At 36.5% G+C, this 19,502-nt stretch overlaps 2 protein-coding genes across 3 annotated transcripts; both read left to right on the top strand.

Annotated features, from left to right (window-relative positions):
- The first annotated feature begins 1,090 nt into the window (after positions 1-1,090).
- On the top strand, positions 1,091-8,986 carry LOC146377316 (C-C chemokine receptor type 3-like). 2 transcript variants are annotated; one of them, XM_084945038.1, is made up of 4 exons: positions 1,091-1,201; positions 5,913-6,014; positions 6,909-7,049; positions 7,148-8,986. In XM_084945038.1, exons 2-4 carry the CDS (start codon positions 6,008-6,010, stop codon positions 8,041-8,043), a joined length of 1,044 nt encoding a protein of 347 aa, XP_084801164.1. In that variant the 5' UTR covers positions 1,091-1,201; positions 5,913-6,007; the 3' UTR covers positions 8,044-8,986. The 2 variants fall into 2 exon arrangements, with proteins under 2 accessions (XP_084801164.1, XP_084801163.1); XM_084945037.1 differs by lacking the exon at positions 1,091-1,201 and adding an exon at positions 4,253-4,563.
- Positions 8,987-10,865: 1,879 nt separating this feature from the next.
- Positions 10,866-14,737, top strand: LOC146377315 (C-C chemokine receptor type 2-like). Its single transcript, XM_084943936.1, has 3 exons — positions 10,866-10,975; positions 11,904-12,062; positions 12,275-14,737. The coding sequence occupies exons 1-3, from the start codon at positions 10,969-10,971 to the stop codon at positions 13,165-13,167; spliced, it is 1,059 nt and encodes a 352-aa protein (XP_084800062.1). The 5' UTR covers positions 10,866-10,968; the 3' UTR covers positions 13,168-14,737.
- The last annotated feature ends 4,765 nt before the right edge of the window (positions 14,738-19,502 follow it).

The following is a 19,502-nucleotide window of genomic DNA, read 5'->3' as shown; positions in this document are numbered from 1 at the left end:
CTTTCCTTTTAAAAACGCTCATTTCAAAGTCTTGCCGTTTTTGTGCGACTCTAATGAGGGATATATATTAGCTCCACAGAAAACATCTACGTTATAACTGTGCTATTTTCCATACTGTGCCTCGCGTGCGGACAGTCTTGTAGCGCTTAAAGAGCATTAACGCTTTTATTTAGAAAGGAATCCCAAGCGATTTCCGTTATCGACATACTCTTACTTTGCCGAGATTCTCTTCAGCCCGCTTTAGTCAGCAGATCTAATGTCAATCATCCTCATCGGGACTTCATTCAGCGCCAACTGGAGAGCGTCGGTACGAATACCGTATAGAAATAGCCTACTACCAAAACACAAAATACAACAACATAGCGTGTATACAAACAGCAATATGAACTCCAATTAACACACACACACGCACACATTTATCTATCTATCTATCTATCTATCTGATGTATTATTATTATTGTTATATTTTGTTTGATGTCAGGTCTACAGCCGCCAAAGTCTGAGTCGTAGCTTCTAGATGATAATACTTTATTTAAATTCTGCAATGACAATTCAAACCTTTTCTCCCAGCATGCTTTGTGCCACGAGAAAGCGTAGACATGTAGTTAAAATTGTCCACCACAAGAGGTCACCATAGACCATACAGTAATCACTCAGCGACTCTACTTTAAACATTATAAAAGTTATAGGTCTTATTAGGTTAACAGTATACTTTCTGTGGGTACACTGGCTATACTAAACTGTTTATAAAGATATTTCTGTGGAATGTATGATATGAAGCAGAGGAAGAAGAGGAAGTAGAAGAGGAACAAGATGAAAAAGAAAAAGGAAAGTGAAGCTGGACATGCACAGGCTAAAGTAAAGTCCACCTATAGCCACAATAAAAATTACTCTTTAAGCCTTTAAGCTAAAAGAAAAAAAAAAAGAAAAACTACAGTCCTTTTCTCACGGTGTGAATAAGGTGTGTAACCACATGTTATGTGTTGTTTGCCAGATTTGCTTGATATTTGTTTGGTAATTCTCACTTCTAGACAAACAGGAAACTCTATTGGCATCTCTATTTCTGCACACCTTGTACTTGCAGACTTTAAGAGTGATAATTCATCTGTACACATCTGAAAGCATCACATGAGGAGCTGTGAAGCGTAATTGCTGACTCTACGTAATTTGAAGAGCAATCAGTGAGATATCACTAAGTCAGGTGAATACATTTTGACAATGTTTGAAATATATGCAGTGTGATGTTTTGCATGATTTTGGAAATATGTTTGTGCTATAATGTGTAAAGCTTAAGGGTGTACACATTGCTGTAGGGATCTGAATCCAAAACACTGTCACCTAATTTCTTTTTCTATCCTTGTACTACTCTGATTGGAAATTGTTTGCAAAGAAGGAACTACCACAATTTCTTTTAAGTTGACCTTTAATAAGGCTTTTAGAGAATTTATATTAAATATTAAATATTCTGATTATATATAAAAAAGATCTATGTGGATATGGATCCTATCACAAATAAACAGATCTAAATAAATATTCACTGTCAGGGTTAATTTAGTTTTTAATCAATTCAATTGTACTCATATTGCACCAAATGGAAACAACAGTTGACTCAAGGCACTTATGATGGTATGTAGTGACACTGGCCTGGTGAACTTTTAGACTCATATGATTTGTCTTATATTAGTTGCAATGGTGATTTAGGTCAAGTTTTCATAAAGCAGCAGCATCACTTCGATTCATGAGAAGGAGTGACAAACATTCAGAAGAAAAGAGTACCTATGACAGCTCATAAGCAGCTCATAAGGAAACTGTGTCCAGGTCTGAGACTTGCACAACAAGACAAATCCACAACTAATATCATATCAAGACCTAGATGCAGGTCATCCTGTCCAGATTCATTCACAACAGCCTGATTTTTCTCGACACGATCTGCAGTCTTTATTTAAACGGATCATCCCCCCCAAACTACTGAAATAACTCTGTAAAAGCTCAACTATTTCTTAAAACATGTTTGCCTTTACCGTTGAAACTAACGCTTGAAAAACTTTTTTTTTTCAGTTAAATGTGAAACAATGACTGAATTCTGACTATGGGTGTGAGTGAGCCATTATTTATCAGTTAAGGCTGACATTAGATCATATTAGAAATGGTTACAGTGTGGGAAATTCAAGCAGAGTTTCCTTGAAATCTTATTAAGCATTTCTTATCCATTAATAACAAAAATAAAGAAATTCTTGTCTTAAAAAAAGGGAGGCTGCTATATTCCATCAGTAGATTAAAATGTTACTAAATAATTACGCAAACACTGGAATAATCATAAACTGTAGCACAAACTGTTTTTATTTAACTAAAAAACAGACTTGAGGGCAGATCACAGGTCCATCAATGATCTGTCTGATCTGTTTCTCCACATTTTTATCATCAGTTTCTGTCGCCCACATATACTTACAGTAATAAAGATTTAATTGTCTTTATAATATGTATCTAAATATAATCATGATTATTAAAAAATTAAACATGTCCTCTGCCCATTGGATTAAAATGGTGTTGCCTTGGTGAATGCTGGGTTCTTTATTTCCCTACTCACCCATGTGTCAGGGTTACTACTCAGAGTTGATTCAACTTACTCTGATGAGCTTTTCTTGGAACAGTTTCCTGTTCCAAGAAAATCTCTCAGTTCAGCAACTGAGAGTTGCTGAACTGAGAGTTGCTGAACTCAGGGTTTATCTCAGGGTTTATTTTTAAGCTGTTTTAAACTCAAAATTTGATGAACTTGTTTCCTGGAAATAGAAAAGAAAGCAAGTTTCCAACATGTTGATATAAATAACCAGGGTAAACCCTCGTGTGTGAGCTCCCCTAATATTGGAGAAGTAGATAGAAGAAGTAGATAGAAGTTCATTATGAAAAGAGTGCCTGGTACACTGTGCAAGAATGGTAAATGGTAAATGGCCTGTATTTGTATAGCGCTTTTACTAGTCCCTAAGAACCCCAAAGCGCTTTACACATCCAGTCATCCAGTCATATCACTAAGTCAGGTGAATACATTTTGACAATGTTTGAAATATATGCAGTGTGATGTTTTGCATGATTTTGGAAATATGTTTGTGCTATAATGTGTAAAGCTCAAGGTTTGCAAAGAAGGAACTACCACAATTTCTTTTAAGTTGACCTTCAATAAGGCTTTAAGAGAATTTATATTAAATATTAAATATTCTGATTATATATAAAAAGATCTATGTGGACATGGATCCTATCACAAATAAACAGATCTAAATAAATATTCACTGTCAGGGTTAATTTAAACAGTGTTTTGTCTTACATGGACATTTTAATTAATGGATTATTTAATATGATTAGCATCATTTTATAATATCTAAAACAAATAAATGAATAATGCATGAGTGCAAGCTGTTGCAAATCACTCACACCTCATATTTTAATGAAACTAGGACAAACACAAGGTAGCCTACCATATGCTGCTTTGTTTTTTAAGCTCAGGTTGAATTACATGCAGCAATGACAACAACAAAAAAAAAAAGTTAAAGAGGGAAACAGTAACACTTTATGCTAAAAATTAGCTGCAAATGTTCCACCAGGTTCATCTATTTTTTATGTTATTGAGATACAGTCATGCTAACAAAGAACATTTTCAGAGCACTTCTATCTAAATAATCTTAGCAGTCCTGTAAAAAAACGGTTTGAACACTGTGAAAACTAAGATGGATTTATGAGGTTTACAGATCTTTTTTTTAGGTTCACAAAGTCACTCGCAGTCAATAAAACGACTGGTTTTATCTGTCAAGAATGACAGATAAAACCAAATCCTCCAGATTCTGGAGGATAAGTGTCTCTCCAGAATCTGCTATATAGCGGTTTTTGTTATCTACTTTTGGCTGCATGGGTGTGATGACCTTGTCTGCTTTTTCCTTCCTCTTTGTGACGTTGAGTAGAAGGTGGGCAGGGGTTCCTGAAGGGAAGCAGACTTGTTGACACTTATTTAATAATGCTTGGTGGCAACTATTCTCTCCTCTCCCCTGCAATCAAGCGTTTGGGAGGAAGTATGTCATCTATCCGTTTGTCTGTCTGTTTGTTAGTTAGTAACAATATACTAGGCATAAATACATTTGAATACACACACAGAATGTTTCACAAAAAACGCAGACTGAAATACAGACACAAATTGCCTGTCATCCAGCCTCTCCTGTTCCCTGTTCTTATTTTCTTTGTCTTTTTTTGTGGCAGTTTTGGATTTTGTGATTATTAAGAACTTTTCTGACCTCAGGGTTACTCCCAGCTTTACTCTATTAGCTTGTATCTCGTGTGTCTTGTCCCAAATTTTACTTCCTGTATGTTATTTCCCTGTGACAGTCCCCCTCCTGATTGCACACGTATTCACTTACCAGCGTGTCTGTCTTTGGTTTTATATGTGGCGTCTGTTGTATTCTCCAGTAACCTCACTTGTGTGCTGCCTGCCCGTTTCTTGGATTCAGTTTGCAATTTTTTCCAGCATTTGGATTTTGTTTGGACTCTGCATATTTGGATTTTCCAACTTCCAAAATAAAGGTGCGTTTTCTGCGTATTAACATCTCCCTGTTCAGCATCTGGGTCCTGTCATTCCATGCAATATGACACGTCCTGACTTTTTATGCCTTTGATCTCACTGTGGAAAGCATTTTTATCTCTTGGACCTATGCTCAGCTTTTTCTTTTTTTAAGCTTAGAGTTAACTTCATTCAGGCTATCGTTCCATTTCTTAAAAACACATCATGACACTGCCCAGATTCAATTAGGGAAAAAACAATTTCACTTCCTCACCGAAAAGAAAACTTTATTCACCTCAATGACTCTATCCATTGCTGCCGATTTTGTCTCGAAGAAAACCGCGCTTTAATAGACCCCTGACGTGGAGCTATTACTGCGTAAATACGTTATATAACTGCACAGCACGAGTTGCATGTTTTCAGAGTTTTTCACCACAAGAGGACGATAAAGACCATGCATAAAACAGCAAGAATCGCTCCATAAAGAGTTATAAATATGCACCAGAGACGTACAACGAAACCAAGATCAAGGGAAAAAAATATTTTAATATTATTAATATTTTAATAACAAAACAAAACAAAAAATCAAAACAAAACGACAATAAAGACATACGAAGAGAGAGACATATATATGGAAGCTGAAATAGAATAATTTGTAAAAATCTCTAATTTGCCTTTTAATAGTGCAGCCCATTAAATAAATAAATAAATAAAAACTTCATCCACCCACCCATCCATCCATTCGCTTCCGCTTATCCTTTTCAGGGTCGCTGGAGCTTATCCCAGCTGTCATAGGGCGAGAGGCAGGGTCCACCCTGGACAGGTCGCCAGTCTGTCGCAGGGCTAAATAAAAACTTTTTAAAATTAATTTTAATTTATTTATTTTTTTAAGAGAAAACTCTTAAAGCTAACTCTGGATAGAAGTCTTGAACAAATGCTAATATTTAATGCGTGCACATTTCTTATTCTAAGCTACAAAATGTGACAGGAAATGTGGCAAACCAAAAGATAACCAGATACTGCAAACCTGTCTGATAAATAATTACCTTAACTTTAAGGAACTTTAAAAAGAGTAACATTTTATGAAGCTGGAAAACACGAATAGCAATCTGCATTTTAAAACGTTAATGACAAACTGTTTGGGCCTTAAGCAAAAACTAACTGCTGTTTTCTAAAGGTGTGAAAATGTGTGTAACCATATGCTGTGCTGTTCTTGAATTATTTTTGGGTGTCTAGATGGTAAGCTCAGAGTTTACACTGATAAAGATCTCACTCAAGGACGTACAGGAAACGACATCTGCACTTCTGCTTCAGTACTACTCATTATCAGACTGCAGCATTAAGACTGTTATTTATCTCTCCACATCTAAAGCTATTGTCGCATCAACAACAGAGGGGGAAAAAACGAGCCTTGACACGTAATTCCTGACTCTACTTGGTTGGATTAGCCATCACTGAGATATCACTATGTCAGGTGAATATATTTTAACATTAATCCCGAATTTGGATTTTGGAATTTTTTTTGTGTTATAATGTGTAATGGTAAGTCTGTATGCATTGCTTTAAGAATTTAAATTCAAATGCTGTAATATGGCAAATACTTATTTTTTTCTCTTTCCATATTTGATCTAGATAACATTTTATTTGAGACTACTGTGCTCGAAAAATTGTTTGTAAAAGTGTAAGAAATAAATGCACTGCTGCGATATCTTTGAAGTTCACCTTAATAAACCTTTTACATTTGCTGTGATCTGCAAACATCCATCTGCTGATTGAGACATGTAAAAAAAAATATTATTATAAAATGATGCTAATCATATTAAATAATCCATTAATTAAAATGTCCATGTAAGACAAAATGCTAAGATAAAGAAAAAGACCATAATGAAAGGTTAGTGGTTTAAGGTTTATGGGTTTATGGTGGTATTTGTGCTTTTAGCTTAATGTGATCTGGCTTAAAATCAGCTACAATGGCAAACAAAAGTTTAAACTCTGTTCACATTTCCACAATTGGAGTACTTGTAATAACCAGCAGGTGGCTCAATAATCTCCGTTATCACTTGACTTAAACCTAATACAACAGAGCTGAACTGATTACTATTTGTATTTTTCTTTTTTTTTTAGAAATAGAAAAAAAACCTCCTTTCAAAAAAAGTGACGTGACAGCAACAGTGGTCTTCAACTTACATTGCAACTTTTTTCACCAGTTTTGTTGTTGTTGTTTTTAAATTAAAATGCTTGATAATGTGTGATAATATAACCTAATTTGGATGGTTAATTTTTGTAGTATGGTTGAAAATAATAATAACATAAAATAAGACTACTACTACTACTACTAATAAAACAATTATAATAACTCTCTTTACAGAACAGACCACACTGTACAGTTACGAGGAATATGAAAATGATTTAGGTGACTACGCTCCTACCAGTTTCAGTGGTGTACAGGTCTTCAGCCAAGTGTTTCTATCCACTCTCTATAGTTTGGTTTTTGCCTTGGGCTTCATAGGTAGGTGTGTCTTCTACTATGGGAATGACAGTTGTGTTTACACATTGGAGGGAAAGTGTCAAAGGTATACAATTCTTGACTCTTTTTTTCTGCCAAAGGTAACGGACTAGTGGTGTATGTCGTGGTGAAGTACCGCAATCAGAGCAACTTGACAGACATCTGCCTCTTCAACCTGGCTCTCTCTGACCTCCTCTTCGTCTTCACGCTGCCTTTCTACTCTCACTATGCCAGGGTCGGCCAGTGGACTTTTGGAGACTTCATGTGCCGTTTGTTGTCCGGCTCTCACCAGACTGGCTTCTTCAGCAGCATCTTCTTCATGGTTGTCATGACGCTGGACCGTTATGTAATCATCGTGCACGCTCACAGGGTGGCACGTTATCGTACAAAGAGGGCAGCCATCATTCTGACCGTGCTCGTTTGGATGCTGAGCTTGTTTGTCTCTCTGCCAAATTTTATCTTCACACAGGAAACAAAGGAAGAGTCTCAGAAGATTGGATGTAACTATCCCGAGGAGAGGAAAGTCTGGGAACGTTACAACCTGTTCACCACAAATGTGCTGGGTCTCGTGATTCCCTTGCTGGTGATGGTAGGTTGCTACTCCAGGATCATCCCCACACTGGTAAACATGAGGACCGCAAAGAAGCACCGCATTGTCAAGCTGATCATCTGCATAGTGGTTGCATTCTTCTTGCTCTGGGCTCCATATAACATTTCCCGTTTCTTGAAGTTTCTTCAGGAAAGAGGGAAAATCCCACGTGATCCCATCTGGGACAAAAATGTAAGGCTGTCAGTGGCAGTAACTGAGGCGTTTGCTTACACTCACTGCTCCATGAATCCCATCATATATGCATTTGTGGGACAGAAGTTTATGAGAAGGGCCTTGAAGCTGCTGAAAAATTTTGTGCCTGGCATCAGGAATCTTCCAGACAGCTCATTCAGGAGAAGCTCAGTTATTTCCAAGTCCTCTGAAGTCACCTCCACTTATGTCATGTAGAAGGTGTAGGGCAGATTGTTTGACATGAATGTTTTACCCTGTTATTACTGCAGACCATATCTTATTCATGTTTCAGTGATTTGTTTTGTTAATTTGGTCACTCCTACTTGCCACATAGCAGTTTTCTTCACCTGTGTCTCACCATGTTGAATTTTCAGTATTGTTTTGACTGTAAGATTTCAGATTTAAAGTCTCATTACTTCTGAAATGATTGTAACCTGCTAGCACTGCTGTCTGCTTTACAGATTCTCAAGTCCTTTCTAAACTATGTAATGAGTTTTTTTTGCTGATGGTGTAAAATGAAACAATTTTCTTCATGCATGTTTTTATTCAACAGCCATGTAGGATAAACATATCGAAAAAGAAAACAAGGCATAATGGAACATTTTATACTTGTGTGCATAAAGCGTTTCATTCAAATGTATGCAAATACAGTGCTAGGTGTTAAAAGTACATTTTCACGTTTCTTCTGACATCATTTATGGTATTTGACAAATGATAAGGAACAACCTTTCCAGTGTGTATTTTTGTGTCAATTTTGTATACGCATGTACAGTATGCAGTATAGAGTTTTATATATTAGATTTTCTTTTTTTGCTTCAGTGATTATTGCAGGTATTTCAGAGGTTATACTAAATATGTATATTATCTTACTTTAATGTACACATTTGTTATGCTTTTTTTGGTTGCTGTTGTTTTATTTGATTTTGATTCCTTGGCTTTGCAATTTCTTTACCAGTGAAAGTGATTACATTCTGCAATACTCATCTCTCATCCTGATTTTACATGGTAGTTTCCTTAAGACAGTCACTGATATTGCATATTTTGAGAATAATAGTGTGTATTGAGCATGATCTCCTATATTTCCCTGTGTAACTGTAAAGACAAATTCCTTACGTAGTCATGAAAAAAGACATTAAAAAAAAGACAAGATATGATGTGAGACAGTTCCTAATTTATTTATTTGATTCTTAACTGTTTGCCACCATAGAACATTAGTGTTGTCTGTTATAGGGGACCATTAGTGGAAGACCAACTACAGTATAACAAAGATTTCATCAGCTGTGACTTATTTTCAACTGAAGTTGAAGTAAAGGTGAGCTGTGTAATTCCTCATGAGCTGAATGCTTTTTGCAGATGTTATATGAGAAGTATATTTGACAAACAGTCTATTTTTGTAAAATCAAAGTAAGTAAGTTGCAGGGTAAGCAGAAACACCCTAAAAACACAATTCAATATTTTGAAAAGCATTAAAACTCAATATGTAATTCAAATACAAAGAAAAATTACAAAATTTTAAAAATATAGTGCTATTTTTTTTAATGCTATGTTTAAATTATACATCAGCAAGAGCAACAGAAACAGAAAAATGTAATGCTTATAAAGTAAAACAACCTGGGTGCAAGATGACTGCTAACTATGTATATTATTGACATTCTTTGAAAAAAAGAGTTCAGAAATAATCTTTTCTTCCATGTAAGAGTAAAATAATTTGGGGATTTTGTATTTACATGCACAGTATGTTTTTGAAACATTCAGAAAATATGAATGAAAACTATTTTCAAACTCAGCAATGGTTGTCACTGCATCCCCAAACGCGAGTTTAAACACAAAGAAAAACTTAAGGTGAAGAAGCAGCAAACGTGCAGGATAAATGATGTATGGGTTTATGGTACTTGAAAGAAAATCTGCATTTACTTACTTTTTTCTCCAGTTGTGTTTTTAAGACAAACATTACGTGATAAATTGCTTGTCTGGTCTGCACCAGGTGAACTTTGTCTTTAGGAAATCAAGTCATTGTAATGTAACAGATATAGTCAGAAATGATGAGATCACCAGCAGTGGCTGTTAAACACAGAGATACAACCAGATTTAGCAATCTGAGGCACTGTGGCAGTGCCATAACTGGTCAGTGAGCTGCTAACCAGGATGTCACACACTTATTCCCTGTTGATTCATCTACCGGTAACCCCCCCCCCCCCCCCCCCCCCAGACAGCCATCTCAGAAAATGACCATGTGGTTTGATTATGCGTCACTGAAATTCTACCAAAGAATTCAAACTTTTGAAATGTGCACCACTTTTCTAATTTTCCACCACAAGAGGTGGCAGTAGACCACACATACGTGTTTTCCAAGAATCAATCATCTCTCATAGAGTAAGTGGGTTGTGCAGCAATAAGTATGTAAAAACGGGTATGTGGGGTCTATGTCATGGAGATGCACCACAATGACAACAAGAAGAGAAAATGATGACGAGAAAAGGAAGACATCAAGATAGATATAGAAACACCAGTTTATAGTAATATTGCATTTGACTCTGAATAGAAGTCTTTGAACAATTACTAATATCAGTCAAGCACATTTCTTAATCAAAGCTGCAACTTGTGATGTGAAATGTAACAAAGCAAAGACCAAAATATTAATTGCAGAAATTATCACTCGCCCTTTCAGATGTGAGTGAAATTATGCTGTTAAAATGAAAGATGTATTCATATTGAAAATTATTTGAAAAATAGTGCATTTTCTAAATAAGTTTAAGTAGAAGGAAAAATAAATATGGTGTAAACCTACATGCAAAAATCATGAAGGGTTTTAATTGTTTTTTAAAAGCCAGCATTCAGTTTTAGAGGTGTGAAGGGGTGTAACCACATGCCATTCTGCTCTTTGAATTATTTTTGGCATTCTTGATGTCTAGCAGACATCTAGACAAGATAAAGATCTTACTTACAGGACATACAGGAAGCAACATCTGCTCTTCTGGTTTTTTTTACTGCTCATTATCAGACTGCTAACTATTTGGGCGTTAGTTCATCTCTGCAGAATAAAGGCATCACATCATTAAGAACGAAAAACAAAAAGGGGGGAGCCTTGAAGTGCCATTCCTGACTCTACCTGGCTGGAAGAGCCATCATTGAGATATCACTATGTCAGGTGAATACATTTAATGAGTAATCCAGAAATTGGTACTTTTGCAGTGTAATATTTTAATATTTTCTTTTAAATATATCCATGTTATTATGTTTAATGTCTAAGGCTGTGCGCATTCCTGTAGAGATCTAAAACCAATAATACTGTAAAATATTATCTTTTTATTTCTATTTGATAGTTCTATTTCTATATTCTTCAAAAGTCTTCACAAAAGTGTACAAAATATGTGTATAACCACAATGTCTGTGAAGGTGACCTTTTGCTGTCATCTACAAACATGTCTGTTAAGTTAGACAATATAATAAAAAATAATATTTTAAAATTATGTTGCTAATCTTAAATAATCTCATTACATGGATAATTTAGCTTTTGTAAAAATGATTATAACATAAAGAAATGGACGAAATGAAATAATAATTTTCAGTGCCCCAGGGTTCTAATAGTACACATTTAGACCGGGCTTATTGGCTTTTAGCCTCATATCACCTGTTTTTATTGTAGCTGATTTGGTTTAAATCATAGACAGTATAAAGGAAGTTTAAATCTTGTTTTTCATAAAGCAGAAGCATCCGGTGAAAAGTGACGAACGGTGGCTTGACAGAAGTACCTGTAACTACCAGCAGGTGGCAAAATAATCCTCATTATCAACTGACTTTGAGGGCCTAAACATACATAACAAAGGAAAATCATTTTCACAAACAGTAATCAGCAACAGTAACTTTTGAACTTTTTCCTGTGTTTCAATGAAAATGATTGAAACTTCATTATTAACATTTAATGCTGTGAGCACTCAAAGTGTTTGAATGCAGCGTTGTAGACAGGTGCTATATCCATTGTACATTAATATTCATGGTCTGTGTTGAAATACTACTACTATACTACAGCTACTACTACTAATAACAGCTCTGTCTCTCTCTCTCTCTCTCTCCAGACGAGAATGCCACAGAAAATGACACATACAATTATACGAGTTACTATGACGAAGGTGTCACACAAGATTATGCTCCTATCAACTTAAATGATATTCAAGATTTCAGTCAAGTGTTTCTTGCCACTCTCTATAGTTTGGTTTTCATCCTGGGCTTCATAGGTAGGTGTGTCCTGTTGTATGTTTGCTGTGAGAACATGTCCTCACTTTCTTGGGACAGAGATAGATTTCGTAAGCTGTTGACTTTAAGGGATTCAGGGGAAAGAGTCTTGTATGTAGGTGTGTAACAGTGATGTAAGAAACACAAAAACAGACATCCTTATTTTACATGTAACAGTGTGACAGGTACACTTATCGTGTCTTTTCTCACAAAGGTAACGGACTAGTGGTGTGTGTCCTGGTGAAGCATCGCAATCAGAGCAACCTGACAGACATCTGCCTCTTCAACCTGGCTCTCTCTGACCTCCTCTTCGTCTTCACGCTGCCGTTCTACTCTCACTATGCCAGGGTCGGCCAGTGGACTTTTGGAGACTTCATGTGCTGTTTGTTGTCTGGCTCTCACCAGACTGGCTTCTTCAGCAGCATCTTCTTCATGGTTGTCATGACGCTGGACCGCTACATGATCATCGTGCACGCTCACAGGGTGGCACGTTTTCGCACAATGAGGGCAGCCATCATTCTGACCGTGCTCGTTTGGATGGTCAGCTTGTTTGTCTCTCTGCCAGATTTTATCTTCACACGGGAAATAAAGGAAAAGTCTCAGAAGACTGGATGTAACTATCACAACAAAGTCTGGGAGCGTTACAACCTGTTCACCACAAATGTGCTGGGTCTCGTGATTCCTTTGCTGTTGATGGTAGGTTGCTACTCCAGGATCATCCCCACACTGATGAGCATGAGGACAGCAAAGAGGCACCGCATCGTCAAGTTGATCATCTGTATAGTTGTGGCGTTTTTTTTGCTCTGGGCTCCATATAACATTTCCCGTTTCTTGAAGTTTCTTCAGGAAAGAGGGAAAATCCCACGTGATCCCATCTGGGACAAAAATATAAGGCTGTCAGTGGCAGTAACTGAGAGCTTAGCTTACACTCACTGCTGTCTGAACCCCATCATATATGCTTTTGTGGGAGAGAAGTTTATGAGACGAGCCTTGCAGCTGCTGAAAAAGTTGGTGCCTGGTTACAGCAGAGATTTGTCAGACAGCTCATTCAGGAGAAGCTCAGTTATGTCCAGGGGCTCTGAAATCACCTCCACTTTTAAACTGTAGAAGTTTGAGGGCAGTTGTAACTTGTTTAACATGCAGTTTTCACGTGTTATTACTGCAGACCATATCTTGTTATTGTTTTTTTGTTCATTTGACCACTTGTATTTGACACATACTGCAGTGTTTTTCACTACAGAGTTTGTGTTTACACCTTTAGATCCAATGACTTACAAGGGAATACTTCATTTTTATCATAACATTTCAGATGCAAAGGTTCAAAACTTATCTCCAGTGTTTTTGAGACTATGTAATGCTCGTCCTTCTTCTGCTCAGGCTCAGTGAAACTTGCTGGTGCATTTAACTGAACCTGCTGTTTGCAGCATCCTGTAACAGCAAGCTGACACAAACATGCAAAAATAGCATACTGCAACACAAACAAACCAAAGATGGCAATACAGAATGTTCTAGTCTTAGATGAAATAGAAATCCTTCAATCAAATGTATACCAATACGGAGCATTTTCCATATTCACATGTCGTCATTGATAATTGAATCTTATAAAATGATGTGGAGCAAACGTTCCAGTATTGGCAACATTGTATATATGTACAGAATAGAGCTTTACATGCTGGATACATTGTCCTTATTGCTTCAGTGACTTTTACTGTTGTGCCAGACCTTCTTTGAATGAAACCGGTGCATTTTCTTACTTTAATTTACATATTTCTATCTTCAGCCCCATTCTGATGTTTCACTTTTTGCACTTTTTTTTGTTTGTTACATCATTTTATGGTTCTTTGCATTTGTAATGACTGAGTCGAGTCAGACACTCCTTTATCTCTTTTCCTGATTTTATATGATAGTTTTCTTAAGACAATAAATGATAATGCAAATCTTCAGCTTACTTCAAATTAAAGTCATAAAGTGGTTTGTCATATTGGAAGAGTCCATTGTTCATTTTGAGAAGCTCTCTTAATTCTCTCTGTTATGGAAATGACAAATTCTGTACACAGTCAGAAAAAAGGATCTGTTGAAAAAGAAGTTCTGTGCGATAGTCCCAAACTAATTCATTAGGTAGGTAACTCTTCACCATCGCTATCATTTTTCTCGCCCGTGGAAGAGTCCAACTGAACCGTCATCTGAAATCTCGGGCTTTCAATTGAGGCCGCATGTAATCTCTTTTCAAAATGACAGGAGTTGCAGCTTCCACATTATGTCAACAGAGAAGGATATGTGATTTTTTTGGAGATATTATGATTTTTTTTGTTGCTAAAAATCAAATTGATATCTTCACTTTGAAACCCTTAACTTTTCCTTTTAGCAGCACTTCAGAAATTCAGTAATTTTACCCCTTTCCAAAACCAAAATCATATTTGTTGCCCTTTGTAGTGGGCAGCAGAAATAACTTTGGCATATTTTCAACCTATAATCATGTTTCAGGAAGTGAAAGTACGGATTTTCCTTAATATTGTGGAAGGAGAGTCAGATTAGAGCTGTCAAGACATTAGGTGGACATTAGAGTACAAAGGTGAAAGCTCAAAAGAGCACATTCATTGATTGTACCATGTATTGCTCTGACTTTTTTAGGCATTACAATTTCTAGAAGGGGAAATAAAAGCATTTTAAGTTGAATTCAAACACACATCAATTTAAGGTTTGATTTCTTTCTTCAGTTACCCTGTTGATTTATTCAGTTAATTATATTTGCTAAAAGTGCATTAAACTGTACCGTTTCTGTGTTTACCAGTTCAGTTCAAATGATACTGAAACTGGGTTGAAATCATTTTGTTGTTGGTGCTCATCTCTGAAGGCAGCATTAAAACTGAAATGAACGGAAAATATTCTTCAGCATATTACTGTTGTCATATTACTGATGACTCAGATAACCTCTGAAAGGATTCAAATGAACTGGTTAGCCAATTCGGTAAGTCAAGACATGTTATTCAAGATTCACCAGCAGCCAACAGGCCCAGAATTCTCCAGCACTACTAGGCCCAGGACTCTCCAGCAGCTACCAGGCCCGCCACCAGGCCACGGCCAGGCTCCAATAGCCCAAGACCAGGCTTCCTTATTAGCCTGCAGGCGGAACAGAATGAAACTTCAGTAGTACCATAGCCAGTTTTTGCATAAAAGATACCGACTATGGCTGGTAAAAGTGCCTACTAAATGGTAAATGGACTGATTCTTACACAGTGCTTTTCTACTTTCCCAGAACACTCAAAGTGCTTAACATTCTTAACATGCCACATTCATCCATTTACACAAGCACTTTCTTCTATGCTGTGTAAGTGCTTTCTACCTAACACTTGCACACATTCATACTCTGATGGATGCATGTTAGAGTAATTTGGGATTAATATATTGTCCAGGGATATCTGGCATCCACACTGCCAAGGATTGAACCACCAACCTTCCAATCAGCAGATGACTTGGTCTACCTCCTTAGATGTCAGGAGAGCTTTCTAATACCTCTAACCAACAGAAGTTGCTATTGGATATGATGGAACAGATTAAAGAACTGCAAAAACTAAATGAAGAAAAGGATAAAAAAAAAAAAAAAGCCCTCTTTGATTCCCAAGTGGATGATCTAGAGCAGTATACCTGTATGAATGGCTTAATAGTAAGTGGACTGGAGACCAAACACAGAACGTATGCTAGAGCTGTAGTGGCACAGGAAGTCACTGAGCCTACTGAAGCTGACGTCGACTCTTTGGAGCAACAAACTGTCAATTTCTTCAATGGCAAGTGAATAACTATTAATAGTAAAGACACTGAGGTTTGCCATTCTCTGCCTTCAAAAAGTAATAGAGTAAAACCATCTATAATAATAGGCTTTGTGAATAGAAAATCAAAAAGGACACGCTAAGAAGCTGTGAGGAACCAGTGTCTACATAAACGAGCATCTGACAAAGAAAAATGCAGACATAGCATGACAAGCAGGAATACTAAGAAGACTAAAAACGGTTCAATCAACATCTACATCAAACTCAAAGGAACTCCAGAAGAACAAAAAGTTGTGGTCATTAAATTAGTTTCAGATCTGGATAAATATTAGAAATGAACTATGAAGGGTTAAATGAAAATTATAATTCTCCATTAGGAATTCTTAACAACCAACTATACATAAGAATCATATAACATGACAAAATATGATGATAATAACTTTTCTTAGTAAAGTGAGAACCAACCTTCCCTATAAATAATCATTGTATATACATGATTTGGGACTAAAACCCTTTTAGTATACTGATCACAGACTATGGGTCTTGGAAAATGATATAGACCCTGAAAATAATTTCTACACCCATAAAGATGATCAGCAATGTGAATGTTATACTAATGAGCAGTTTAATGATGTAATAAGTTAGTGTGTGGAACACCTGTACAGATGAAGTTAAGAAAAGTCCATCAATACAAAAATTCACACCAATTTTGCTTTTCCAAGATCAGCTCTATAAATTCTCTCTTGTTCACGTATTTCTTTTATGTTTATTTAATCACCTTTTTTTAGTGTTTTTTCCGGTATTCAGGTTATTTTAGTTATAACATTGTGTGTAATATAGTATAGTATGAAAATATCTTAGCTGACAGAAAAAGAAAGGGAAGGGGAAGTAATAATGAAAAGACAGTCCAGGGCAAGGTTTGTGAAACATGGAAGACCCCGCCCCCGCACAGTGTTGAAAGCGCTACGTGGGTGTGTTGGTGAGTGTGTAAAGTGCACAGGGTGAGTATGGGCTCAAAATGTGGTCATAAATATTTTGTACTTGTAAAAAAGATTTGTATGTGTAAAAAAGATTTGTATGTGTAAAAAAGATTTGTGTGTGCGTAAAAAAGATTTGTATGTGTAAAAAAGATTTGTGTGTGCGTAAAAAAGATTTGTATGTGTAAAAAGAATTTGTGTGTGCGTAAAAAAGATTTGTATGTGTAAAAAAGATTTGTGTGTGCGTAAAAAAGATTTGTGTGTGGACTTAGAAAAAAAACCCCTGCAAGTTACAAGTACGAATTTTGACCCTATTTTTCTTCCTTTCATCTGATTGGTCAATGTCATGTCAATCACAAATGTAACAATCCAATCAGAGAACAGATGGGTTTGGCTGTTGGAGGGGCGCTTTTTTTGAACTGCAGGTCTTTGAAGGGAATAAATGCCCTTTTACATGCCAACCCAGCGTTTTCCTTCATCACCACGAAGGAAAACAGTCTGTGGTCGTCCGAGTTTGGTGATTTTTGTGTCACAGGTCTACGTGTTTAATATAGGGACTTCCACAGCCTTTTCAACAGCGCTGCGGACCGCGGGGTGGAGGCGGGCAGTGTTTTGGAAATGACAGTCTTCATTACAAAGCTTTCTTCGTTATGAATTAGCATACATGTTTTTATTGAACATTTGAAGAACCAGCAAAAAAAACAGAAACTCTTGTAGAGGACATAAAGTCAGAGATAGAAAAGACAAGGAGCAGGTGCATCTAGTACAGGTAGAGCTGCTGCAAAAACCCACAGAGCCCAGCAGCCAGCGTAACAAATTCTGGATCCTTTGCTTTTAGTTAGCAGTTAGCATTAGCAGCACATCCTGCGTCTGATGTGAAAGGACTTTTATGCTGCCCACTGTGACTCACAGCAATGGTCCTGGGTCAGCCCTGACTTTGTGTTAAACTAATCCTAAAGTAATAATGGTATTTTAAGATAATGGTACTTTTTCCTTTCAACAGCTACTGAAAGTTAGGGGACCTAGCTGCTATCGGATATTTATATAGAGATCCTCCAGCTTCAAACTGTATCACCCTTCAAGGACCTGCAGTTCAAAAAAGCGCCCCTCCGACAGCCAAACCCATCTGTTCTCTGATTGGATTGTTACATTTGTGATTGACATGACATTGACCAATCAGATGAAAGGAAGAAAAATAGGGTCAAAATTCGTACTTGTAACTTGCAGGGTTTTTTTTTCTAAGTCCACACACAAATCTTTTTTACGCACACACAAATCTTTTTTACACATACAAATCTTTTTTACGCACACACAAATTCTTTTTACACATACAAATCTTTTTTACGCACACACAAATCTTTTTTACGTACACACAAATCTTTTTTACGCACACACAAATCTTTTTTACACATACAAATCTTTTTTACGCACACACAAATCTTTTTTACACATACAAATCTTTTTTACGCACACACAAATTCTTTTTACACATACAAATCTTTTTTACGCACACACAAATCTTTTTTACACATACAAATCTTTTTTACACATACAAATCTTTTTTACAAGTACAAAATATTTATGACCACATTTTCAGCCCATAGGTGAGTATGACTGTGTGAAAACTAGGGTGCTATTATAACTTGTAAAACTTGCAGGGGCAACATCAGAACGAGTGTCCAAGTGTCCATAAGTTGCGGTTGCTGTGCTTCGTCATCTAGCTAGCGCTGCAAAAGAGGAGCGAGGATAAGGGGATAATGTTTTTTAAAATAGCAGTTAATTTCAAATGCAGCACTTTTATCAGCTCAACAAACATCACCAAACACACAAACTGCAGTTTATCTCACAGTGTGTTGCTAGCCTAAGGTCCAGCTGCTGTATTTCACAGGGAGACAAAAGAAAGACACCTAACGTCACTAATTGATGAAGAACGATTAAAAAAAGACAGGATAGGAGAGGAAGAAGAGAGGTTATATTTAAAGGTAGGGACTGCTCAGTCTTGTTTGTGAACTAGAAATTTAAGGATTACATTAAAGATCAGATATTGGGTAAGGCGCCTCTCTACAATGTGGGCAACAGAAATTCTTTTTAATTTTCTTCTTTTTCTTTGCTCATTTTCTGATTCAAACTGAGTGCATTCATTAAAATTAAATTTTAAACAGAAGTAAAGTTTGTGATCTCAATATTATTTTATTATTACATTAATATAGAACAAGGTTCAGGTAGCATTGCACAAAAACAGCTGGCAGAAACATCATCCGGAGAGCAACTTTTTACTTTCTTCATTTCAGTGACTGTACTTTTTCACTACTTCAACTTCTACTGAGTATTTTTCAACACTAGTGTCTGTACTTCTACCTAAGTAGAGAATGTCTGTACTTTCCCACCTCTGGGCAGATGTGACACAACCACCCAACTGAGCCCCCTCATCGCCAAAAGCCTCAATGTCTAACTTGCAGTTTATATCTCTATCACGAAGTCTTTATCTCCTTTGCTATCACTAACTCTATCTTTGTTCCTATCTTATCTACGTCTCTATCACAAACTGTATCTCTATTTTTATCTTCATCTCTGTTGTTATCTATATCTGCCATCAGTGAGGTTTACAGAAGAAACAAAACAATTGAGTGGCAGCTCTCTGGGTGAAAAATGTGCTTTTGATGCCAGAGGCAAGCTATCATCATCAATATGAACCAGC

The sequence above is a fragment of the Perissodus microlepis genome, chromosome 11 (genome assembly GCF_051167445.1).
Source record: "Perissodus microlepis isolate ML-2025 ecotype Zambia chromosome 11, ASM5116744v1, whole genome shotgun sequence".
Lineage (NCBI taxonomy): Eukaryota > Metazoa > Chordata > Actinopteri > Cichliformes > Cichlidae > Perissodus > Perissodus microlepis.
This window is presented reverse-complemented; position numbering and strand designations above follow the sequence as displayed.

Coding starts and splice junctions, on each gene's coding strand:
- LOC146377316 (XM_084945038.1), top strand. Junction 7,050..7,147: donor TTTTGCCTTGGGCTTCATAG/GTAGGTGTGTCT, acceptor TTTCTGCCAAAG/GTAACGGACTAGTGGTGTAT.
- LOC146377315 (XM_084943936.1), top strand. Junction 12,063..12,274: donor TTTCATCCTGGGCTTCATAG/GTAGGTGTGTCC, acceptor TTTCTCACAAAG/GTAACGGACTAGTGGTGTGT.